At 33.6% G+C, this 27889-nt stretch overlaps 1 protein-coding gene across 1 annotated transcript in view; it reads right to left on the bottom strand.

Moving 5' to 3' along the window:
• The window catches only part of LRP1B (LDL receptor related protein 1B), a 1835261-nt gene that overhangs the window by 253290 nt on the left and 1554082 nt on the right, over positions 1–27889 (bottom strand). Inside the window, exons 60-63 of the mRNA XM_055574440.1 lie at positions 24346–24545; positions 7435–7623; positions 6441–6589; positions 1573–1666 (exon numbers count right to left, since the gene is read on the bottom strand). Of these exons, the coding sequence (XP_055430415.1) occupies positions 1573–1666; positions 6441–6589; positions 7435–7623; positions 24346–24545 (632 nt within the window). The remainder of the gene's footprint in view (positions 1–1572; positions 1667–6440; positions 6590–7434; positions 7624–24345; positions 24546–27889) is intronic.

The raw sequence follows: 27889 nt of genomic DNA, 5'->3' as shown, positions 1-27889 counted from the left end.
TCAAGTCCAAATCATGGCAACAATCCACTGAGATGTTGAGCGAATTATCATGATTGACTGCAAGCATCTTCAACTTGACAGGACAGTATTTGGAGTGACCTGTGGAGTGAACTATAAAAGGCTATTAAGGAAAAGTCTCCTAATTGTCTGTTAAAAGGTTTTATTTTAAAAATAAAAGCTTTTAAAAGACTTTATTAAGAAGTCTTTTAATAAAAAGTCTATTAAGAGACTTTATTAAAAAGTCTCTTGATTGTCTATCTTAGGTTACCAAGGGAAAGGGAAGTCACTCAGTCGTGTCCGACTCTTTGTGACCCCATGGACTGCAGCCTACCAGGCCCCTCTTTCCATGGGATTTTCCAGGCAAGAGTACTGGAGTGGGGTGCCATCACCTTCTCCAATGAATGAGTCTACCTGTTTGTAAAAATGTGGCTGATGAAAACAGTGCAATCACTAAGGTATCACACTGTGAGAGTTCAGTTTTCAAGAGGGAGCAACTCAAAGGACATCACACAATTTATAAACCAGCTGGAAGGAGTCATCCAGACTTTGCCCTGCCTAACCCTTTCTGGGCGATGATTAGACAAGTCCTCATAGATGATACACTGTGTGCAGAAGTGCTGATCAGAATCAGGTTTGGCATGGTATGCGACCGTATTGATGGTTTGAGTCATGTCACTGTCTGGCTTGGGCTTTCTAATAAGGATCTGGCCCCCACCGGCAGTGACAAGCTTAATAAGGTTGTCCTTTGGATGGTTACCAAAGATAGATATAAATAAATAAAAAGCACCTAACCAAGCCAGGAGCTTCCCTGGTGGCTCAGAGTGTAAAACATCTGCTTGCAATGAGGGAGACCTGGGTTCAATTCCTGGGTCGGGAAGATCCCCTGGATAAGGAAATGGCAACCCACTCCAGTACTCTTGTCTGGAAAATCCCACGGACAGAGAAGCCTGGTAGGCTACAGTCCATGGGGTTGCAAATAATCAGACATGACTGAATGACCTCACTTCACTTCACTTAACCAAGCCAAATGTCAAGAAATAATTGGTAGCCACTTTAAGGCAACTACTGAGAGCACTATAAATTGCCTAAGAGCCAACTAATGACTTATATTGGAAAAATCTGACTTTTACAGACTTTTCAGTATTTTTAATACTGACAGGAAAGTTGAAGGGCTGTAGCCTTTAAAAGCAAGATTTCAGTCATTGAGTGGCATGCTGAAAACCTGCCCATTTTTGTTTCTAACTTAATGATATATCAAGTCAAAATCATGATGATTTTTCCTTTGTTGATCATTACATGAAGAGTTTAGTTATTCCACAAGTAAAAAAAAATCAAGAAAGTGAACACTAACACAAATTGCTGATGGTGTCACTGTAAATGTAATAGTGATCAGAGACATACACAAGATAATGCCAGAATTTTTGCTGTATTTTTAACTGGTGACATATAAAACCTTTCTATTCCAAGTTTGCAAAACTATCAGAAGCCAAAACTTATGATCTTGCTTCTGTTTTCCAGGTGGGGGAATTTAAGCTCTAAATTCTAAATTCCTACATCGGCCAGTGTACTCACGGCAGTCGTCTGGTTCATCAGATCCATCACCACAGTCATCCACGGTGTCACATTTCCACCAGAATGGAATACATTTATCAGTTTTGCAGCGAAACTTTGAGAAAAAGAAAGAATAAAGATTATAGAACTCAACTCATATATAATGGATATTTTAAAAACTCACCAGGACACAGCAGCCTAGCCTACCTTCCTGCTGCAAACATGAATGTAGTAGCCTTAGAGCATTCCACCACAGGGAATAAATGCGCCACAAGAGCGAAAGGACCAGTGAGGAAAGCCCTCTGTTCAAGAAAACCTCCTGAGATTTCCTGAGCACATACATGTTCATGAATTTACATATTGTCTATGGATGCTTTTCACCACTACAACAGTTTAGTAGCTCCTACAGTGACCATGTGATTCACAAAGCCTAAAATAGCTATTTTCTGACCCTCTACAGAAAAAGTTTACTGAACACTGAATATGGCTTAAAATCATCAGAGATGTCAGGAAGAGGCATTGAGTTGAATTCATTTTGCTAATTTGAATTGATTTAACTAATTTAATTTAGCAAATTTAATTAATTTGAAACGTTGTTCCTACTAACTTCTCACTGGCCAACTATACACAGTGACCAAGGAAACTCAGCCAATTTATTCCTTAGTGATCTCAGACCGCAACCTTGTCCTTTTGTGAGCAACATTCAGTTACAGTATATACTCATAAGATAGAAGGAACTAAAGAAAATCACATTTTACATATAGAAAGTACATGCATCATAAATAGTTGCCATGAAAAAAGTCAATACACTTAGTAGATTTATTCTAGCACTTCAGATTTTTCCTTCTTCTGAAATTGAAAACATTAAGATATTTTCTAAAATTTATTCCTTCTCAAAAGAAAACAAATTCTATTGTAATTCCCATGTGAGTAACTAAAAGTAAGGTGGCATTTATCTTAGCATGTTGCATGCCAGACAGATTTGTAACACAGAAATATATAACCTAGGTTCAATTTTCTCTAATGAAAATGGATTACCAAGCTAAAGTTTGCTCATTTTAAATACTGTTACTATCTTTAAGTAAGGCAGAATTTGATGCAAGCCTTTACTGAAACTGTCTGGATATTCTGGAGATGACTCATGGATATTCACTGGATATCCATGAAGTGTATATATATATATATATGTATAATGTATATATAAATAATCTACTTGCAATGCAAGAGACCTGGGTTTAATCCCTAGATTGGGAAGATCCCTTTGAAAGGGGAATGGCAACCCACTCCTGTATTGTTGCCTGGAGAATCCTGTGGACAGAGGAGCGTGATAGGCTATAGTCCATGGGGTGGCAAAGAGTTAGACACAACTGAGTGATTACCACACACATACATATATTATTAATATATATTAATAAAAGAGTAAGTCTTCCCCACCCAGTGGCAATATAAGAGAGAACAGAGCACTGAATTCAAGCGAAAATCTCCCAGTTCAACTGAGTTTCCCATATTTACTTAGCCTGTGGTCATGTTTCTTGTGGTTTTCATAAATTACCAGAGGAAGAATGTTACTATTATACATAGTGACTGTTGGAGATATCAGGCTAACTCCAAAACCAATTGCCACGAACAGTAAACATTTCCAGTCATTGCAGTATATCAAAGTACATTAGTAAGATGATTTCAAGTCTCCTGAGTATATTTCAAGCCCCTCTAATCAAGATTTAAAAAATACTTAAATACATCTTTTTAATTTTACTAAATATTTCTGGTTTAAATAAACATCCACTGTTGGAATGATATACAACATGATGATTGTGCTCACCACTTCATTTTTAATAAGGACATAAAAAGGTTTTGAGTTAAGGGAAGGCTAGGCTAAAATATATTTATTATTATTTCTTATGCTAAACTACATCATTTTATTCATTAGTCTCAGAGGAAGATTTCTTCTATTTTGTGTCTGGGTGTTTTTTTTTCATATTTAAATATAGTTACTTTAAAAAGATAAATGATAAATATAAATACAAAACATTCTTCATGGCAAATGCTCTTCAAGACTAATATCTTCATAAAATAAATTGCAGAATGCCAATTATGCACAAGAAGAAGCTATAAAAAAATCTAAATGTTCCTACTAAAATGGATACATGGATAAAATGTAATTACTGCATGTAGTGAAATTTACTCAAAATAGGAACTGTCTCCACCAAAAATAAGTAAATTCATTTAAATTTATTAAAAATGTTCTAATTAAAAAGATTTAAATATAATATTTAAAGTGATTCATACTAGAAGAATGGGACCTAATTTTGATTTTTTTACCAGATTTTCATATGTTCATTTTCAATCCTAACAGAATTCTTAATGGTGTGATTTACCTATTTTATTTTTTTAAATCAATGATACTTATGCATGTATAATTGGCTGCAGCCACTCAATGATGACAAATCAAAATCCCTTAGTAAGATACATATCAAAATGCTTAAAGATATGATTCTGAAGTACACAAATTATCTGCTTCATTTGAAAATCTACCTCACTAAATATGGTGTTTTTATGAATTGATTTTTCTGCAAGAAGTATACAGTATATCTTGTTTTCCTCCCTTTATATCAGAAAAGAATCGATGATAAAATGACTGTGTAAACCACAAGACTTATAGGGACAGCCACTCATTGACAGTGCAGCTGAAATATTACTCTTCATTAACTTTTTTCTTAAAAATGAAACAAAGTGATAACTGTTTTATTCAAGAAGTACTGAAAACAAAGATATCAGATCCATGATGTTCTGTTGTCACTGTTCTGCCTTGTATAGTTTTTTATTTTTAATTCATGGAAAACTCTATTGGGAGTATTTGAAAAATTATAAATATTTCAGTCATATAATGACTGATGCCAAATTGAGAAGTAATTTAGTTATATGAATAATACTTTTCTAGGTTCATTTATGTTTTCATTGAACTGACTAATCAGACTTTTTGCCATTGAGTATATATAATTCTAGGCTTTACTATCTTAGTAATTTGAACGTCACCAACTCAATGGACACGAGTTTGAGCAAGCTCCAGGAGTTTGTGATGGACAGGGAAGCCTGGGGTGCTGCAGTCCATGGAGTCACAAAGAGTCGGACACGGTTGAGCGACTGAACTGAACTGAATTTGAAACATCTTACTCCTTTTCTGACTACAGCAAAGCTCAGGTTTTACTACATATGTTCTGCTATTGAAGATTTTCATCTGTGTGTCAAGCATCCTTTGGCTTTATTTTCAGCTGGGTAAGGAGGCTCACCACATTGTAAGTGGCTTAGACAGGCGTCAATCCTAAGTCACCTACAACCTCAGTGTTGGGCCTCAATATAAAGGGACACTGATCAGCTCCAAATCAAGAGAATAGAAGTTATTTCAGAAGAATCCAGACATTAAACTGAAAATGTGTCTAAATTAAGCAAAATTAACAGAACTTATATTTAATTTTTTTCTTTAAAGATGTGACTTCTCTCTTATATTTTACCTCTAGGTTGCTTATTTTATCTCTCATTGTGACAAATTTCTAGTTTTATAAAAGTAATGAACTTTGCTTATATAAGATGATAATTAAAGTGACCTCTTTTTTGCAAATAAAATAGAGACTGTGACATATGTTTTCAACTAGACATCAGACCCTCCTGATGGCAGCTCACACTAACCGCACACATACTCAAGTATATTCCAGTTGCACTGTAGGGCTAAGGTAAGAGCAACAACACTTACTTTTCCCATGTAATCTTTATAACACATGCCTGAAAATATCATCATTCCCATTTAGAAGATGAAAAACCTGAGTCTTCAAGAAGTTAAGTAACAAAGACAAGATAGTAAATAATTCAGCTTACTTAAAGCAGTCAAGGTTATCATCATACTGAGTCTGGCTTCAGAGTCTATCCCCTTAACCACTATACATACTGCTGAGAGGTTCGATCTTTTCACTTGTGTAGTTCTTTAATGGATGATCCTCATAGTCATAACTTAAGAGGCAAGTTGAGCTAGGATTAGCTTCTCTCTTTGAAAATAAGCACGCCCTAAGAGAAATTCAGTCTTTTGCCATAATGCCACTGCCACTGCTAGAATTGGAAAACAAACACATTCGAAAGACAGAATCCTAAGAATAAATTTAGTCACTCTTAAAAGGAAATCACATGATGATGTTTTTGACAATTTTATCTTAAACAAGATAGTTACTCAAATATTAGAATAAAATGTTATAATGCCATACGACTTTTCTTCAAATTTTGGAAGTAAAACAGCTAAGTCTATGTAACTGCCATTAAGTAGAAAACATAACTTCTGAAATATACTGAAAATTATTACATTTTGAAGAAAAAGATTTCAGAAGGAAATTATTTAGATCATATAATTTTTAAACAAAAATATCTGGAAAATACTATAAAAACTATCTTTTCCATACCACTTACTCTGTGGAATGAGACAGGGGTAGAGATGGTGATAGAGAACAGATTACCTAGGAAATTGTTTTTTCCTTTTTGTTTACACTGCATATATTTTATTCTTAACCTTATGTCTCAATCACCCTGGCATCTTGGAATAGGTCAAATCTCCTCTGATGATTCTGCTGTGAGTGGACCTTCTCCTATATTAACTCATGATTTGCATTTTGTCTTCCAATTGAACCCTATTTGTACTTCCTAAAGTCCCATTTTAACAATATGCATCAAATTGTTTTTCCCTTACTCCGTGGCCCTCTCTATAATATATGAAATATTTATCTGATGTTATACCAAACCAAAAAAATTGATGTTTCAAAAATGGTTTAAGTAAACAAAACTCAGGCAAAACCTTTATAACAATTTGCTCATACATGCCATGAACTGATTTCTAGAAGTCCACTCACCTGACTGGCTGTGCAGTTGGATAAGCAAGTCCTGTTATCAGCTGCAAGATAGAAGTTGGTGGGACATGCGCAGGTATGACTCTTTCCAGGGGCTAAAAGGCACAGATGACTGCAACCTCCATTATTTATCGTACAGAGGTGTTTGGAGACTACAAGTAAGAAAGAAACAAAAAAACATGATAATCAAGATTAATAACATAATATGCAATTAGAAATAGGACATTTGAACTTCATAACATGTATTTGAATAGAATGTCATAATCAAGAACTCATCAATATTATAAATATAATTTTATTTTGCTACAAATTCTACTCATTATCCTATGACATTATTTTACCATTAAATAATTTTTAAAATGCATTTCTACTATAGTGAGTATCTTAGTAGGAAAAAAGTGTCCATCAGAAAAATAAACAGAGACTAGAAGTATTTTGGATGACTATATACATAGGATTAGAAATATAAATGTAAAATAAAATAATGAAATGATGATCTATATCTGAGAGTACAGTAGCTCTCTTTTCCAAGCCAAATTTATGTTTTCAGCAAAATAATCAAAACTTTATTCCATATGGCCTGATAAAATTCCTACTAGACATATGCTTGATACATTTCTCATTTTTGGATCCCCAGAACTACTCAAATATAGTTTCTTTCACCTAGCACTCCAGAAACTGGAATCCTATAACCATTTTGTAAATATATGATTTCAAGAATGCAGTATTCACTTCTCCGGCTATAGGTACTCATGTCATTTAGCTTAATATGATTTCAACAAATCAACAATTCCTTGCAGTTTTATTGATCTTGAAACCATATCCCTTTACAGCAGCTTTTGATATCAGCTGAATTCATTCTATACAATTATTCTACGCAATGAAATCTAATAATCTTTCTCAAAAATAAATTTACTCTTAACCCTAAAGGAAACAAAAATGGAATGTTACTAAAAGATGTTGATGCATTTATGGAAATCATGGAAAGAATAATTACCATCAGGTTGTCTATAAGAATGATACACCTGGATATCTGTGATGGCATGCCATGAGTTAATCAGTGAGAGTCTGTCTGCTCCCGAGGTTTTATGGGCACGGCTGAGTGACTTGGTTTTCCCATCAGTCCAGTAGATGTAGTCTTCAAACAATGTTAGTGCAATCACCCCTGGAATATCTTGATTAGGGACTGTAATAGGAGATGGTAAGATTAATGTTCAGTCTTGGAAGACTGCCAGTTAAAATATTCAATACTACATGGGCTGACAGATACAACTGAGACAGAACTTCATGTGAATAATTGCTGTGACAACCTGTCAGGCCGGCAAGGTTCTTTATTACCAGTTAAGAGAATGCAGCATCTAGTGCAGGAAGTTGCTTTGCTCAGGTTTAGATTGGTCCAACCACTGGGAAGAAAAATCAGTTCAGTCCCGCTCAAAAGTAAAGACTGCTTCACCAGAAACAAATAACATCCAACATTTAAAAACTATATATGTGTATATCTCCATCCAGTTGTTTTTAACTAAAATCCTCCTTAAATCCACAGGTCACTGTACTGCTTTCTGACACTTTTAAATGGACTAAAGTATATATCCAGGATGAAACATCTATTTACCTGGAGACAGAGTGACTATAAGACTACTATTAACCATTTTAGTCACTGAGGTTTTATGACTATTTTTACTTGCAAAATAAGCCGGGATCAGGATGGAGAAATATAAATGCGACAAATGACAATGTATCATGCAGATTTAACTATCATAAACCTGTTTAGTTGCAGATTAAAATTGTTTTATAGTTATATGTTCATGACACAACTGGGTTTAAATGTCGATAGTAGATTGAGCATCACAAAAGTAAATTTTTCACTCAAGAGATTCCAGGGTCCTATCAGGTAAATAAGATGCAATAAATTTGTTTGGTGGTTTAGAGTTAAATCATTTTAAAATGTGATAGAGGTTTCTTCAATTCTTTTTTTAAATACCAATAAATAAAGAAAATGGAAATTGCCTAATTTGCACAAACATTCCAAAATATTTCTCAAGATAAATTTTCAGATCTTTTACAAATCCTGCAAAGTGTTCATTAATGAAAAAAGGCACTATCTAGGTAATATGTTTAGATTAGATTTTAATGATAGAATTAATGTTTGATATTCAACAGTCACTGAAAAACTAAAAAAACTTAAAATATAATTCACTTTTTCCAGGGAGGTTTATAGTAATACTTTTTAAATGCTGGGTAAATTTATATTATTAACTAGAAGCAGCCATTTTGATCTAATAATTTACTATTTTTACTCAGGTGGACCAAATATGATCAGAGAATTCACTATGACTAAGAAAATGTAGAAACAAAAGAAATAAGACTCACTGACTACTATAAATAATGCAATGTCTAGTCAGAAATCCATCTCAGAACAGACTATGCATATGAAGGATGTAAAAAAATTAAGAAAAATTCAGATGTGCACACTTTGATCAGAAACTCAAAGTGAATTATCCATGTAACTCCCAGATGTGGAGCCCATTGCCACAGTGATAAGTAGAATTGGATAAAGAAAGATGAACAGTAGGACATTTTACCAAAATGAATTATGTCTGAGTCATTTATATAAGCTTTGCCCATTCTCCCCCTTCAGCTATATAAGTTCGTTTCAGAAAGATAAACAAATATGGAAAAATGTTAATAATTGGATGACTCTTGGTGATATGTGATCATCAAAACAATCTTTCAATAAATGTGTTTGCTTGAAACTTTCCAAAATATAAACATTTTCAGAAAAAATGAAAGTCTCAGAAATATTCAACTCAGATTTCCTTAGATGACAAGAAAGTAATTACATCATTAATTAGGGATACAAAAGTTAATCACCACTTTAAAACAATCTCAGTCCACCAGAGATTTGATTAACTTCTATACAAAAAGTGAAATTATTGTAGGAACTTGTCTTTTAGCATTTCAAAAGTAGCATAGTCTGTTGAAGTATTCAATAAGTAACTAAAGTTGACATTTATTCAGCCCATGGGTGCCAGAAAATAGGCCTTTGGTTCTCAATGAGTAGAGGAGGCAATTCTAGTCCCAGAAGGAAGATCAGGCCCAAGCATCAATAGTTCTGAGACTGAGAAACCTTGTAGAAAGATACCAACTTTGTACACCTATTCATTTAATACTCAAAACAGCTCCATCATGAAATAGTTGACCTCACTTTAAGATAAAAAAAAGCTAAGATAAAATCTGGAAAACAAGTAATTTGACCAGAAAGGATGGGGGGAAAAAAAAAAAAACTAGTAAATGAAGATATTGGTATTTGAATCTAATTCAGATTTGCAGGCTTCTGAGTTCTTTGCCACTTTAGTTACTAGCCATGACTTAGAGAAAGCCATCTGAGTGAGGTAAAGTGTGGTTATGAACTGGATTGTGTCCTCTCAAAATTCATACGTTGAAACCCTAGACCTCAATATCCCTGTATTTAAAGATAGAGCCTTTAAAGAAGTAAGTGAGGCTAAATGAAGGTCCTATAAGTGGGACCTTAATTCAATATAACAGTGTCCTTATAAGAAGAGAGCAACACTGGGATGTGCACATAGTGAGAAAAGGCCACGTGAAGGCACAGCAAGGAGACAGTTAACTAACACAAGCCAAAGGGAGAGGCCTCAGGAGAACCAAGCCTGCCACAACATCTTGATCTGGAACTTCCAATCTCCAGAACTATGAGAAAATACACGTTTATGGTTTAATCCTCCAAGTCTATGGCAGCCTTAGAAAACCAACACAAGCATTTAAAACAATGGGACTAATTTCTTAAGCTCCATGTGAAAATCATTTTATTTAATTACTTGAAATCATTTCCATTACTATCATTTTCAGACATGGGACAATTTAAGGTAAGGGCAAGTTTGCTACCTCTAAGTATGCAGTGACTGCCCACCAGAAACCCTATTATCAGATAGTCATATAAGTAAATAGAGATCAGAAAGATGAACTCTTATTTCAGAGAAGAATGGCATATAGCTGAATGTGCAAAGCACATAGAAAAGTCAGGTCAAAGTGAAGAAAAGTAGTCCATTTGACCAGTGACCATCTGTTTGATTCAATTCCTTGTGTGATATTGACAAAGAATAGGACTATAACTAATGGCTTTAAAAGCTCACTTCAGGCCTATTCATTGGGTTGTTGCTGCTAAGTCACTTCAGCCGTGTCCGACTCTGTGCGACCCCATAGACGGCAGCCCACCAGACTCTGCCGTCCCTGGGATTCTCCAGGCAAGAACACTGGACTAAGTTGTCGTTTCCTTCTCCAATGCATGAAAGTGAAAAGTAAAAGTGAATTCGCTCAGTTGTGTCTGACTCTTTGTGACTCCATGGACTGAAGCCTACCAGGCTCCTCCGTCCATGGGATTTTCCAGGCAAGAGTACTGGAGTGGGCTGCCATTGCTTTCTCCAATTCATTGGGTATACATGTTTATTTCCCAAACCACAAGCATCAAACACAGCCATCAGAGTCTCTCTTCTAGAGAAAATAAATGAAGTAAAAACATCAACTATGAAATCTAGTCTCACACCTCTGTAGCAATATAGTGGCTCCAACAAGCCACTAAGACATAGTGATATGTTCCCTAATACCACAAACAATGCCAATAAAAATTAAGAAAAACAAAAGAGAACAAAACAAACAAAACCCTTTACATATTGCATTTTCCAGGATTTGGCTCATAACTTGGCAGTATGCCTTCATTTCTTATTTAGAACCTAAAATTTCTTCACAAGAGTTATTTGACAAAGTTTCTGTGAAAAAATTCCTATTAATTGATAAATGATAAGCATAAATGAATGAATGCTATGCTTATTTTTCCATCAATTCATGAAGAGTTCAGACTACACTGGGAGTTAATAAGGTATTCTGAGCCTTATATATTTTGTTATGAGAAACATTCCTGATTTAGAATGAGAAAAGTAAAATTGCTTATTTTGGGTTGTATCTTTATTTACTTATTTTTACCTTATAGATATATGTGTACATGTATACATATATATGTGTGTATGTCTATAACATATCTGTAATATATATGCAAGTGTGTGTTAGTCACTCAGTTGTGTCTCACTCTTTGCGTCCCCCTGGACGGCAGCCCACCAGGCTCCTCTGTCCATGGAATTCTGCACAAAAGAATACTGTAGTGGGTAGTGATTCCCTTCTCCAGGGAATCTTCCTGACCCAGGGATTGAACCCAGGTCTCCTGCATTGCAGGCAAGCTCTTTACCATCTGAACCACCAGGGAAGCCCACAATATATTTGCATAGTATATACATATATGTATTTTATATACATATACATAATACAGAGCAACAAAAATATGTCTTGCAATGTAATTTGGTAGTTAGCAGAGCTGACAAAATAAACTATATATATATATATATATATATATACACATATATGAAATGTGATGTTGTGAGGGAAGCATTTAACAAACAAATTCTTACTAAGATATCATTGATTTTATGAAAAAAGTAGTCAATGTTTTCTCAAAATTATAATGGTTATCCTTTTCAAGAGAAAAATAATATGCACCCCTTCAAACATAAGACTGTCTTTGTTTAATTAAAAGAAAAATGCAAAAAATAAATGCAAAGAAACTTTCATTTTACAGGTATTCAGCAGACATACAAAAGACAGAAAAAAACAGAAGTGTTGCGTGGGCTGCAGTTTAACAGGTACTTATTATATATTTTAAAACTATTTTAAAGCTGCTTTCTGTAGTGAGGCCTCTATTCTGTGTAACAGCATTATTTATTGTACTGTTCCAGCATTCCACTCAAGCACTAGGCTCCTAATTTTTATTTCATATACTACATGTATCAGAAGAAAGAAGTTGATATTTGGCAAAAAATAAGGAAATATTCTTTTGTGGAGTTTTTCCCTGTTAGTCTAGTTGGATGCAATCCTGATTAGGTTCCTAGTGATTATAATAAACAGAAAAATTGAAAGTACAGAATATGCTTTCAGCTTATCTGTTGCCTCACAGTTAGAGGTACGCTATTACAATACTCTTGATTATTATTATTCATTTTTTTGAATATTATTTATCATGCTAAATAATTGCATTCCTGGATAATACCAATCTAATTTTGTATTTTGGACTAATCTAGTTTAAATACTTAAGAACAAAATGAATCAATAATACAGAACTCATCTTTGGTTGGTTTAAAATCTCATAGTTGGTGTTTGGGGTAAGATATTACATTGGAATAATGGCAGACTCAGATCACCCCTGAATACTTGTTGGAAGGACTTATGCTGAAGCTGAAGGTCCAACACTTTGACCACTTGATGTGAAAAGCCAGCTCACTGGAAAAGACCCTGATGCTGGGAAAAACTGAGGACAAGAGAAGGGGACGAGAGAGGGGAGATGGTTGGATGGCATCAACAACTCAATGGACTTAAGTTTGAGTAGACTCTGGGAGATAGTGAAGGAGAGGGAAGCCAGCAGGCATGCTGCAGTCCATCGGGTCACAAAGAGTTGGACATGAGTTAGTGACTGGACATAGTTAGTACTTAAATAGAAATTTTACTACTGATGTGTGTTTTTTCTTATTTTTTCTCTAAGATTTACTTCAAGGATATAAGTGATATTTAAAAATATTATACAGAGCAAATTCTACTTTTTTATTTAAAAACTATTATAAATATATTTAAAAGAAGAAAAAAATCATAGCATGTAACCACCAAATTATATAGTTATTTTTATGAAAGAATTAAAATTACAGAGTAACTTGAACGTTGATTTTTTTTTTTCTTTTGGGTATAAGAATTTATGTATTGTTTGGAAAACCTCAATGATCTGATAAAGTCAACCTGACCCTCACTCTATATTTACAGTTTGGAAGCTTAATGTCATAAAACTTTAAAATCAATAAATATATCAAACAAAATATTTATGTTAAATTATATCATGTTTTGATTTTTAATATATTTTAAGACTTTCCATTTTTCTTAATTTTGATGCCATTACCCCAAATAAAGTTTCACATTCCTTCACACTTGAAACGTAACAAAATTAGTCTAACTCCTCTCATTACATTTAAACTCTTCCAGCCTTTTTGTGTCAGCCAAGTTTCCTATAGTAAACAAGGAACACATTTTTTAATGATAATTGAAAAGACTTTAATTGAAAGAAGTCATTCTTTGTGCAAGTGGTTATATTATTTTCTCAATATAATTTACAGAAGTGTGGCTAAGGAACTGATAATAGATTAAATCCTTTCCTAAATCTGTTACCAGAAGCTGGTGAAAACTGTAATGAAGGAAGAAGAGCCATCAACCCAGAGTAGACCAGGAAGAGGGCATGCAACCCACTCCAGTAATCTTGCCTGGGGAACCTCATGGGCAAAGCAGCCTAGTGGGCTACAGTCCATAGACTGGCAGGCAGTGTGCCTGCAAAAAGTCAGACATACTTCTAGCGTCTAGGCACACGTGCACCAATGACAGAGGACAAGTGGTGGAGGAACTCAGCCCCTGCTAAACCACTGTGGTTGGGCATGCATGAAAGGAGATAAATGAATACTCTGGCTTCTTTCTTCTTCCACTATTTAATCTCCTGTCAATTTTTCCCATGGTTTAAATCCAATTTGAGGCTGAATGGTAAAAGAGCCAGGGTAATGCACTCCATAGAAGTCAGCTTTCTAGCACACGGAGCATGGAAAAGATATAAAGGTAGAGAGACTAGAACTCCCTCCAGTTAATGCTTCCAATAGTTTCTTTTTTTTTTTCCATCTCACATATCTCTTCCTGAATGAAAACCCTCAGTGACAGCCATTTTCCATGCAGTATTATGCAAGCTATTCAGCTTGACTGAAATAGCCTGACTCAGAAGTGAAGATCAGGATCTTCACCAATCCTCTTTTCTGAGACCTTGACATTAACAATTTCCCCAACTTCTTTCTAAAAGGATAATGTGCAATACAGGATGTAGAGCAGTCAGAGAATGAATTTAAAAAGTAGAACATGAAAACCAAAAAGGAAGAAATTAAACAAAGCAAAACAATTAGCATTCAAAAAATGAGGTGAGATGAATCAAGGGCTACAGAAGGAATGTAGGCTGATAAACAGATGATGAAATTAGAAGACGGAAGAAACTGGTTTAACATGTCAAAGAAAGTGGAAGATTCATGACTGTGGTGAGTATATGGGTGAATAACAGTTTTTAGTTTATGAAGAGTAATGGAGGGGAGTGGGTGGAGTGCAAAATGGCCACCGTATACTAATTTCCAGACAATGATTGTGGCTGAGTCAGTAGCTTTAGTTACAAATGTCCCATCAAAAACAGTATGCTTTATGCACCCTTTGGGTCTAGGACATTCATTCTTTTTTAGTAATTATGCATCCACTTCAGTGTTATTATCTGCAGAAGATTTTTTAAAAATAATTATTTCCTCAGAACCATCTACAACAGGCTACAAAATGTTCCAGTTAACATTTGCTCCATGAATATTTGAACATTTGCCTACTCTTTAATACAACCATACATAATGGAAACAATACTACAAAAAAAAAAAGCCCCACAAAAATTCAGGCAAATGCATCCATAATCCATTGTTAAAAATGAAGAAAAGCATTAACAAATGGTAGAAACACTAAGAATAGTCAACATTAACAAATATGATGATAAAATGTTCAAAATTTATTTTTTCCAACAAAAATAGCATCTTTCAATAAGTTCATCCATCACTGAGGCCCTGAAGAGGAAGAAAAATAAAGTTCTTCCATTCGGCATATGTCATAACATAGCAGATATGAGCTAATTCTACCAGGGTGTCTGTTATATGTGGCTGATTTTGAATACTGATTAAATGTCCAAATAAAAGTTACGTGTTCCTCTTTAATGCAGTAGTTTACAGTGGGACACTTACATCTATAAACTTTTTAAATAAATGTAATATATGGTGGTAAATTATAGAAATTATTTAGAGACCTTCCTTAAATTAAAGCCATTATTAAAAGGCAGAAGGCATTGTTTGCCTATCCTTTTCCAGAATTCCTTGCCTCCTTTTGTCTACTCATCGCCTCAAATAACATATACTTTCTACATAGATTAGGAATATTTAGCTTAATATAATTTAATCCTTTTCCCTTCCTCACTTGTTGTTCAGTTACTAAATTGTGTCCAACTCTTTGTGACCCCATGGATTTTAGCTAGCCAGGCTTCCTTGTCCTCCATCTCCTGGAGTTTGCTCAAGTACATATCCATTGAGTCGGTGATGCTGTCTAACCATCTCATCCTCTGACACCCTCTCCTTCTTTTGCCTTCAGTTTTTCCCAGCATCAATGTCTTTTCCAATGAGTCATCTCTTTGCATCAGGTGGCCACAGTATTGGCCTCACTTGTCCCTTACTTATATGTTTTTAAATTATTCATGATATAAGTTTACATATGTGCTTCCCAGGGGATGCTAGTGATAAAGAATCTACCTGCCAATTTAGGAGACACAAGAGACATGGGTTTGATCTCTGGGTCAGGAAGATGCTTTGGAAGAGGAAACAGCAACCCTTCCAGTATTTCTGCCTGGAAAATTCTATGGGCCGAGAAGGCTGGAGGGCTACAGTCCATGGGGCTGCAAAGAGTTGGACACGACTGAGCAACTTGCACCTTTCACCTTTCATATGGCCACTTTAATATTTAATATATAAAAAGGGCATTTTGTTAATAAATGTGAGGATGTATCAGCATGCAACATAAATTATAGTTCATTTATTTTGAAAACTGGACTGTGCCTATAAATACTTTCTCTTGATGATGACACTGCTCTCCCATCTCTGACGTAAACACTGCCGTATGCACTTCATAAAGATAAATTCCGGTCACTTTGAAACTCTCTGGACTTTTCTACTGGTGATACAAAACTTTACAGATACTTGGAAATGTATTTTCAGAGCTGATCAGCAGCAGCAAATATAAGTTATGACATTCCACATATGTATGCATTAGGAATGTTTTTGTTTGAGAGTCCTAATAAAAGCTGAAGTCTTTGAAAAGCACTTTGCCTTTGGGACAGATTATCAGGTAAAATCATTTGCATGAATGTAGTATCTGGTCTTCACACATTCCTACAATTATGAATATGCTTCTAGAATAAAAACAGAGGAGAATGTAATGTATTACAAGTATTTTCAAGTGTGATCTAGTAGTCCTAGGAATAACTAGGGATAAGTGAACTAATTGGTAGAACAAACCTCCTCTGTCCCAGTTCCAACCTCAGTCAATTCCTTTAAGAAATATTAGAAAATCACTGACTGATTATGTTTTATGGATAAGAACTTTGAACCTAGTGTGGCAAAGCAACTTGCCTAAATTAGAAAGTAACCTAACCAAAACTAAATTTACTAATCCCCAAGGCTGTACCATGTCATAGTTGGGATAGATAACACTGTTGAAAGTGGCTGAAAAAGTCATATTATGGTAATACTTGACATTATATTTTAAAATAGTATATGGAACATATGTGACATTTGCAAACTAATAATCTATTTAAACATATACACAATTTAATGTAACATGTTCTATTTAAGAAACAAAAGTAAAAGACATGATTGACACGGAAACTCTAGGACTTTTTAGAAATGGCAGTTAATTTCAATTTATTTTACTGGTTCAGGAACATTTCTATAGTAACTGAATTGCATTTTGCTCCCTTTCATTAACTTTTATTGTATTGTAAACAGCAGCACATCAACACCGTTGGCATAAAATAGCCTGTGAAGTCAACTGTTTGTAATGGACTGTGAATGATAGGGAATTTTTTTGAAACGTACTATGCAATATCTTACCGAGAAAGAAACATTCTAGAATATTGTAAAATTGGATGATGATGTTTATTAGATTCTCTGCCTTTTTTCAGTTGGCTTCAATGAATATTTACATTTTCTGAAAACCTAAGTGCAACAGCTACAGAGTTGCAGAATATATAAGCACAAAATACTCCCTTTGTCTTCTTCAGTGTTTTTCCCCCTCAGAACAAAACCTTTTAAATAGACTTTCACTATTTCACTAGTAGCATGCTGAGATCTGGATTATTTTCCCAACATTGATTAGATGATCGCTGCATGGGTTATGATTTGGATTTTTAAGTCCAAACATAGAACTTCCCCCTCAAAATACAAACTAGATTCCCAGAACAATAACCAAGCAAAAGAGCTGGACTACAATACTGACCCTACAACATGAGGATTCAGGTCTAGGAGTACAGAAACAAATTATTGTCAACATAATCACATGAATTTTAAACAATTTTTCCACAAAATAAAAGACAGTCCAGTAATGAACTGTAGTTTAGAATCATAACCAATGATTACTCTTCTGAGACATTAGTAGTTATGAGTGTACGTGTTTTCAGTATGCTGGATTAAAAATGTACATGGCCAACTGATTTAACACAAGGTTAAATCATTCAGTGACCCAAAGAAGAATATTCTGAAAAAAATTACTAGAACAAATAATTTTTAAATTCAAGGTCAACAATGTTTCTTTTAGCTCACCTTTTTGTTATTACTGTTTACACAGTATTTTCAATCTTTTTGTCAAGAAACTACCTCTCTATCTCAAGTTCAATGGCAACTCACACAAAATGAGGAAAACTAACTCTGAGTCTATGTTCTTTGATAAAAGCAGGCAGAATGAAATTGTTATATAAATGTAATTTTCTGGTATTTCATTTTCTTTTTATTAAATGAGAAACAGAATCTCTAACATGAAGATGAGCAGAGTGAAGGCTGAAATTTTTCTCAGAAGGTATTTGTAACCTATTTTATAGATATTTTATTCAAAGAAAGCTATTCTTTCAACACATAAAATTAATGACAAAAGATCTTTGCTGTGTTCAAATTTCAGAATTGTATAACATAAATTTTCAAATAAGATTTAGTTTTCCTAGGTAGTTTGGAAAGAGCAAACAGTAAAATTAAAATGTCCCTATGTAAAGCAAGGTGTACCTTATTAACAATATGACTGCTTTCTTCACCTCTCTAAATAAATATACAAAAATTAGATTTAACAAGATATACACTTTCATTTAGAATAATTATGTTCTGATGGCTTAAGTTTTTGTTTGCTAATTTCTCAAATGTTTTGTAACTTACCTATGTCTACTTTGTACATCAATCAAAAAATTCAAGTATGGATATACTTTTATTTGTGTAACAGTGCATTTATGCTGTAACTATTGCTATTAGAAACTATAGCAGGCAGACAACAAATCCATCAGCCAACTTTTCAAAGACAAGGGGGACCTGTGTAAGAGGTTTTGGAACCAGTTAGATCTGGGATCAAATTCTAGAGACAAGCTCTTTAACTTTGGACAAATTACTTAATCTCTGTAAACCTATTTCCTTGCTGCAAAATGACTTTAATGACACATAGTGCTCACTTGATGGAATGACTAAAAAAGCATGTGTTGTTACATCAAGCAGTTTCTTGAACACGGTAGCCTTCTGATAAAGTATGAGTTTATAAGGGGTTGGTTCCAGCTCTTGGAACAATAGTAGTAAGTCAAGAAAATTTCCATGGAAAATCAACAATGATAGTAATAAATAGTACATGCAAAACATCTAATACAACATCATTATCAAAAACATAAGTATTCTCCTTTCTTATCAATTTCATAAGGTCATAAATAACACCTTTAAAAGATGTTATTAATTTTGCAGTAACACTCAGAGAAAACTGAGTATTGGATAGGCAATTTGAGATTTTAATTAAGGAAATACATCTGATTATTACAGATTTTCAACCCCTGTCTGGCTTAAATTGAAGACTAACCTGAAATTAAAACTTTAGAATTTGGCAAAAATTCTAAAGTGATCCACCTAACTGGAGGCTTAGAACTTTAGTTCTGGGATTCTCCTTTGATGCCATTTCCCCCAGTACCCCTATTTCTATGGATGAGGCAACTGAGACCCAGTGAAGCAACACACACATTTTAGAATGAAAAAGCTTTCTAGCAGTGATACCACCCCAACCCACCCACATCCTTAGGTTCTCCAACATTTAAAGGTTACTAAGGGTTTTTCTTCTCCAGTTTGAGACTCAAACCCAAAGATTTGTGCTCCAATAAACATTTAGAACTTCTTATCAAGTGTCAAAGCCTAAAATTCTCAGGGGAGGATTATGGTTTGGGAGTGGTGAGAAATCAGTCCCCAAAATATAGATCTATAAGAATGATATTATTATTTAGAATCACTGTGATTAGAATATATTTAGAATCACTCTGTTTTTGTATAAAGACAGATTTAAGCTTAAAAACAGCATTTCAATCTGGAAAACACTGAAATTGGCAAGTTTCTCACTGGACATATTTTATATATCAAGGGATAGTAGGAGGAGAGAGATTCACTCTTTTGCACTATTTCTTCTAGGTAAATTGTCAGAATTTCTTTGACGTTGACCCTTCTGTTAACTAAATGTACCTCTCATTAAGTCAGAGCTTTTTAAGAAGAATCTCTAAGTATGCTTAGTTTGGTGCCTTTTATTTCTTTAAAAAATGTAGAAATATATGTGAAATTAATAAGTTTTCAAACTATAAGTTATTTCCCCCTGGTTAAGTATATAAAAATACAAATCATTCACTTTATGTTTGCAACTCAACCACCAATATTTTTGCTATTTTAACTTTACAGATCTGTCCTCCTTATTCTGCTAAATAACTACTGAATGCAACACTTTTTCCCCATTCCCACAGCTCTAATCACTTCAAATATTTTCTCTAAAATATTTTAACAGCCTCTAAATTGGTTGCCCTTCCAGGGTCTTTCATTTTCCATGTAGTTGTCAAATCTAATAATGGCATTCTATCAACTAAATGCCATCAATGGCTCACTATGACCTAAAGGATAAATTCCAAATTACCTAGCATACAAGGCCTGTCACAATCTGGCGGCAATTTGCCCTTATTCTTCTAGTGTCATTATTTTCTTTTTATATGACTTCTAGTTTACAAATTATGTAAACCCCATGCTGCTTCAAAACTCTATTATATCTTTGCACATGCTGTTCCCTCTGTGTGATTAATCCTCCCTACATTTCCCCATATGGAGAGCTTGTCCTCCATCTTTGAGACTTTTCAAAGATCCCATCACTTCACCAAACACTTCCTTACTCCAGCCTGAATTTTGGCAATATTATACATATACCTCTAATCCCAACCTGATATATGTTATTATCTGCATATCAGTCTCCCCACCCCCAACAACTAAACAGGTACTTTGAAGACAGGGACTTATTCATCTTTGTAACTCCAGGGTCTGAAATAATACATGGCATGGAAAGAGACAATTGTAAATGTTTGTTGAATGAATGAATGGGAAGATCTAACAACAACAACAACAAAAATCAGAGAAATTTAAAAAATGAACAATGAAAATTTGATTTAAAATAAACTGTCTCAATTATCCAGTAGTATGCATACTATTCTACAGTAGTATTGTATCATTTTATTATGTAATTATTGAAGTAAAAACCAATAGAATAATCCATGCAGGAATTAGGGAAAGATTCATGGGACTAAGACTGCACTTAAATGTTCCCAGGATAGCAAATTCTCTCTTTAAAAAAATAAATTATTACTTAGTGTTTGGACTTGTTAAGAAGGTGGGTTGGGTTAGAAGAGGTGGCAGAGAAAAATGGATGCAGATTCTTAAGCAAACTGCAAGTCACATGTCTCCTGGAGGTAATCTGATCTATCACTTAGGGCACAGAATGCAGAACTTTCAGAAATTCTTAGGCTGGATAAATAATAATAAAATGATGCTTTATTTATGGAAATGCTGTATGGTTTAAACCAGGGCATGTTTTGGAGGAAAAACCTTCTAAACTGTAAAGTGACATTCATGGTTTAGTTTTTCTCCATTATTCAAATTTGACTTATAAAAAATAGTAATTATGAAATTTTTATACACACTTTTTATGCTAAGATTACTTTGATATAACTGATGTATCCCATTCTTTGATGAGCTCCGGCTGTACTTTTAATAAAAAGAATAAATGGGAGCGATAATACTAGTCTGGTTAAGAGAGAAAAGAGGTCAGTGACCAGCCTAACACAAAAGTTATTCTTGTTATAAAAGTCTCATTCTCCAACTCTAAATATACAAATAGAAAACCACAGTGTTTCTGATGTCTATAGGGGACAAATTCAAGGAGTTGAAAAATCCTATTCCTCTTTACAAACACTGTAAATGATTGACGTTTTTTCATTGGCTGTGGAGATGGCATAATTCAGGCTGTCTACAATTAGTAGCTTGTTAGTAACTACCACATAACTATTGGCTTGCATTTAGATATTGGCAGATGCCTAATAAGACAATGAATTTTTCATTAGTCTTTCTGAGAAAGCCTTCAGGAGGAAATATTTCTGAAGACAGCAACTATGTTTACTTTCCTTTTCTCCCCACCTAGAGCCTCAAGGGATTTTCAAAAGTCAAACTTTTAAATGTTAATATAATCATATCTGAATATCTTTCAGTCAAATATTTTACTCTTTAGTAAATTTAGTTTCACTTCTTACTATGTATGTCCATCTACCAAAGCCATCACAAGACTATGATTGAAAGATACTTCATTTACACACATTTGTTTCGAGTTTTCAAAGCATTAATTATAAACATATCTGACATAATTTTAAAATAATGGGACAGGGATAGAATCAACAGTTTCTAATAGATAATTTAACTACAGTTTTTGTTATTCAAATAAAAGTCTCAAATAAAAATAGGCAAGTATTTGATGCTAGAATATATTTTAAATACTCACCTATCTAAACAAAAAGTGTTTAAATTTTATTGTACATGGAAATTTTAGCACAAAGAACTATATTCATAACAACTTAGTGCTTTATATACATGCCAAAAATGGTTATGTGTGGAAATCACTGATTGCTACAATAAAACTTTCAATTATATCATCTATGAATGTTGCAGAACATTTCATTATTGATTCTTCAAAGGAGATATAACTGCTGAATGCTAAGTGTAATTTTGATTTGTCAACATTACTTTTGCTGTAATTAAAACCCTAAAGTGATCTTTAAATAACTCTTCATTCCAATTGCATCTTGATGAGTTTTTTTATCTCTGTAATTGGAATGCCAACACCTCAATAAGTGACTCATCCAACTACACTTGTCATACTTCAATGTTCCACACTTAAAAAAGCACCTCTAAACACTTTCTGTTAGTACATTTAGTTAGAAGGACATATTTGCTTAAACAACAACTGAAAAATAACTTGGGCAGAATTATGAAGTGATGTGATTTTAGTGATGTAAATCTCCTTTACTATTTATTTTATAAATTTGTTTTTTATATGGTATAATTGATTCACAATATTATATTTGGTTCAGGTATACAACAGAGTGATTCAATATTTTATAGATTATGCTTTTAAAGTTGTTATAAAATGTTGGCTATATTCCCTGTGCTATAAACTATATCTTTGTAGATATTTTATTTTATACATGGGAGTTTGTACTTCTTAATCCCCTAATTCCACTTGCCTCTTCCAACTTAAAAAGTTTTCTTTTTTAAAACTTGGTTGCTTCATCCTTCTCCACACTGGCATAAATTTGCAGAGCCTCATCTGACAGTATTAAATTATAAAAAATCCTCTCTTCCTTAACAGCTCATCTCTTTTCTTCTTCCAGATGCTTTGATCTAAGCTTACTGCCAGAGAAGAAAGCAGTCTCTTAAGAGAAGCCATATAAATGTATAGGCTTTGCTTGGAACCTCCCACTGAAAATTAGCTTCCCTGGTGGTTCAGCTGGTAAAGAATTCACCTGCAATGCAGGAGACCTGGGTTTGATCCCTGGGTTGGGAAGATCCCCTGGAAGAGGGCATAGCTATCCACTCTAGTGGTCTTGCTTGGAGAATCCCCATGGACAGAGGAGTCTGGTGGGCCGCAGTCTATGGGGTTGCACTTGTACTTTACAAGATATATGAAGATGAAAACATCTAATAACAAAGGTGACATTAGGTCACTAGATATTAAAGAGATTAATCTTCATTGTGGGGAAAATTTAATCTATAAAGAGCCATCTGCATCTAAAATATTTTGAGTTGTTCATTTGAATTGTTTGTGGTTTCTGTTGAATTTGTGTCATCCTCATCTGATACTGTTCTTTTGTATTATGTCCTTCTCCTCTGCTCTTAATTCCTTTATCCTCAGATATTTTTTCCTCTAAGACCTTTTGCCCATCCCTAATTCCCCCTCATATCAAATTGCTTCCTTCATTTGTTTTATGTTTAGAGTCTTATAATCTACTCAGAGTTATAAAAAGTGGAAAAATAAAGTATATGTATTATTTCATATTTTTTTGTATTCTAATAATTTCCTAAATGTTATTCTAACTTGAAAGCTATTTTTAATATTACTTTTTGTTAATGTTGTTCATTAAATAACAATAAATTTAGTCATGTATGTAATCTGTTTCATAAAGTAAATAATATTGTTTCACTGTCTTTAAAGAGTTTTATTTTAACTTAGTATTTTTTTTAAAAAACTTACCAGATTGTAATAATAACCTTATTTTTACAAACAACTATTCTTCTGCTTCAATTCCATTGGGATATATGTATATATATTAACTTATAAAAGTATCATCTACTTGCTATAAAAACTATTTAGAAAAATGCAATTAGAGAAAACATTGACAATGTTAATGATTTTTATGCATGATTATAGAAGTTCTGAATAAACAGATCTAGTTCTTATTTACCAACATTGTCACAAAGGAATATAATAATGTAATATTAAATTAAGAAATGTATTTGATGAAAGTATATAAAAAACTATATATATATATATATTTTTTTTCTAAATGAGTATTTTATGAACTGGTGACATACTGAGTCATTTCTGCTACTGGACTAACCTTTGTGTCTGTGAGATCCATCCATGTTGCTAAACTCGATATGATTTTCATCAGCCCAATAGAGTCTATGGTTGACATAATCTATTGTTAGTGCCATAGGTCTAGAAATCTTGGTTTCTATGACAACACTCTGATTGGTTCCATCCATTCCAACACGGCCAATGTGAGGGTACTCACAGCAGTCAATCCAATACAAATACCTAGAAAAGAAAATCAGCAGGCATATTATTCACAATCACTCAGGGAATAAAACACCATACAGTATTTCTCTTATTTACTCAGCTATTCACAAATTAATTCTTGTATCTCTCTAAATTGCAGTTTGCAAAAGCATACTCTAGTGCAAACTTTTGCTATGATTTTTAAAAAAATATGTAGTATACTTTGAAATATCCAGATAATTTTAAGCATGTTTCCTTTAGCAATTTTAAGCATGTCATGCATATAACATTTCAGGAACTGTTAACAAATTACAGATGCCCAAAATGAAAGATATAAACTTTCAAAATGCATCTATAATGTTAGAGGAATAAAACAACCTAGATGTATTTTTTTCTTTTGTTTTACCTATAAAAAATTCAAAATGAATTATGGAGGAGTAGATTGTACTTTCTTAGATGTTCATTGTTCAATGTGGTAGCCACTAGATAATTGTGATTCTTTAAATTAATTAAAATCATATAAAATTAAGGGAATTACAAAAGTGAAAAATAATTTCCTCCATTAAATGCTGTCAAAAAAGTATTACAAATTTTTAGAGATGAATATAAAGTTTTTGAGGTCATTAAATTATAGGGTTTCCCTGGTGAAGCAGTGGTAAAGAATCCACCTGTCAGGAGACACAGGTTTGATCCCTTGGTTGGGAAAGTCCCCTGGTGAAGGAAATGGTAAATCACTCCAGCATTCTTGCTTGGGAAATTCCATGGACTGAGAAGTACTGTGGGCTATAGTCCAGGGGGTCAAAAAGAGTTGGACATGATTTAGCAACCAAATAACAGCAACAACATAGTAAATTATGAATTTCAAATAATCTGACCTCTGTGTAATAGCAAATCTAAATTTTTGTTTGTATTCTGAACTTTTTATTTGGCTAATATTATCATCATCTTGAACCAAGATACCAGAAAGAAGAGGAAGAACATATTTTATGGAGTCCAACAGCTCTTACATTACCCTCAGTAAGTTCAGTAAGAGTTTGAGGCTTGAAATTCTCTCCTTGATATTCAAATTTTTTATTATGAGACACAAACAGACTTCTACAGATGACTTTCCACTTTGAAATGTGTGAACTGAGCTCTACTTGGAGTATTTATAGTCCTATAATTTTCACTTCTGTGCTTTCATCATATCATCTGCCTTGCTCCTGTCTCTTCAATTATATAGATATTTTCATTCAGACATAACTTATATTGTCTCCTCTGTTCTCCACAAATTTTTCTCTGATTTGTGTCAGTTCACATTTTTCAAGGTATGTTATAAAATTATATATTTGAAAAATGGTTTTGTTAAGCAAAGTAAGCATCCTCTTTTTAATTATAGGACTTCTCATAGCTGTTAATATGGTATACATATACTGATTGTCTAAGATAGAGCTATGATATCCTTTTTTATCACATAGTTTTGGGTAATACCATTTATTTTCCTAGAGCAGGTTGCAGGAAACAAACTTTACGAAACTCTGCTTTAGCTCTTTCTGGTCTACAGAATTTCTTTATCATCTGTATAATTGAACAACACATATATCATGCACATAGGAACCCACAAAGCAGTAATGACACAGGTTCTTGTGCTTCAGATCAGAGAGTCTAACTCAATAAATTAGTTGGTGGGGAATCTCTGATAAATACCCAAGCCATTCTTAACTGGATTGAAAAATGTGTCTTGAAACAGTGATTCACTAAAGTCATAATATATCAAACATTACTTAGCACTGAGAACACAGAGGTAAACATATAATTTTGCTATCAAAGATCTCTCAATGAATACAACAGAGGTGAATATTAAATCAAAGATTTAAAGAATATTATGATGAAAGTTTTTTTACCATGGAGGCACCAATGAAGGAACAACAATTTTACCTCAATGGAAAATGACATGGAAAATCTTATTACCACTAGTAGCTCTTTGAGCATAAATCTTATCTTCAAAACAACTTTACAAATTTCTTGATAGCAATGATCTTTCTCCTCTTTCAGAATTTAGAATAAAGTGTAATTTAAAGATTTTAATGCTGCAACAGGTCTTGAAGATCACATAGTTTCAGGCCTTCACTTCATTATAAACTGAAACTGTAAAATATTATGAGCTTTGTCCTAGTCTGTTACAATAGTGATAGCCGGAACAAGGGCCCAGGTCTCAAGAGTTACAGACTAACTTTTTTTAAAAGCATTTTTAGGTCAACCCAGAGGGATGGTATGGGGAGGGAGGATGGAGGAGGGTTCAGGATGGGAAACACATGTATACCTGTGGCAGATTCATTCTGATATATGGCAAAACCAATACAATATTGTAAAGTTAAAAAATAAAATAAGACACTATTAAAAAAATAACAAGCATTTTTATATTTAAGATAAAATTCTTATTCCATGAATAATGTTGTTTTGTCATTTTTTTTCTAATCAACATTATGTAGAGTCTTAGAACAAAACCAAAAAATAAAAATCCTAGAAACAGATTATTGAGTTCAAATATCAGGTATACCCATGTGAATTGAGCACTCTAGTTAACTACCCCAAGCCTGGGTTTACTTATATGTTCAAAAGGGATAATAACAATAATTTCTCCTCACAGAGAAAAGCATTTTGAAGCATTTTTTGTTTTTCAACTCTAATTATTTACAATAAATTTTATACTTGGATAATATTTAATAGATTGCATTTTAGATGTAAAATGACAAGAATGTCTAGTAGACTTACTGAGAAGCTTAAATGTATAGTAATGAGGCTTAAGTATGGAAAAGGTAATGTAATTAAGCCATCAGAAGTTGACCACCCATAAAGAGAGATGCACAGTAAATCCTGTGCTTGTGAAAGCTCATTTGTGCTCATCGTGTCGGACTCTTTGCCACTGCATGTTCTATAGCCTGCCAGGTTCCTCTGTCCATGGGATTCTCCAGGCAAGAAAACTGGAGTGGGTTGCCATTTTCTCCTTCAGGGGATCTTCCCTATCCTGGGGTTTAACCCGGGTCTCTGACATCGCCTGTATTGGCAAGGCAGATTCTTTACCACTGAACCACCTGGGAAGTCCAATTTAAAAATTAGGCATGCTTGTAATTATTATGCAGTTTCTTTAATTTCTCACATAACTCATACTATCTATAGTAATTTAAATTCTGTAAAAAGGAAAATTGTCAAAATAGGAAAAATTTTTGTTCTCTATGCCTTGTTTGGATGACTCTTGGAAAAGCTGCTCATGGCTCAAGGTAATTTTGTTACTGTAAACTCTAATGTGATGCAATAGAGAAAAGAGCTGACCAAATCTTGGAAACTGAATTAAATTCCTAGTTTAATATCATATTACCTAGATGATCCTGAGAAAATCACTT

Source organism: Bubalus kerabau, chromosome 3 (genome assembly GCF_029407905.1).
Source record: "Bubalus kerabau isolate K-KA32 ecotype Philippines breed swamp buffalo chromosome 3, PCC_UOA_SB_1v2, whole genome shotgun sequence".
NCBI classification, from domain to species: Eukaryota; Metazoa; Chordata; class Mammalia; order Artiodactyla; family Bovidae; genus Bubalus; species Bubalus kerabau.
Note: the sequence above shows the minus strand (reverse complement) of the source record. Positions and strands in the feature narration are given on the sequence as shown.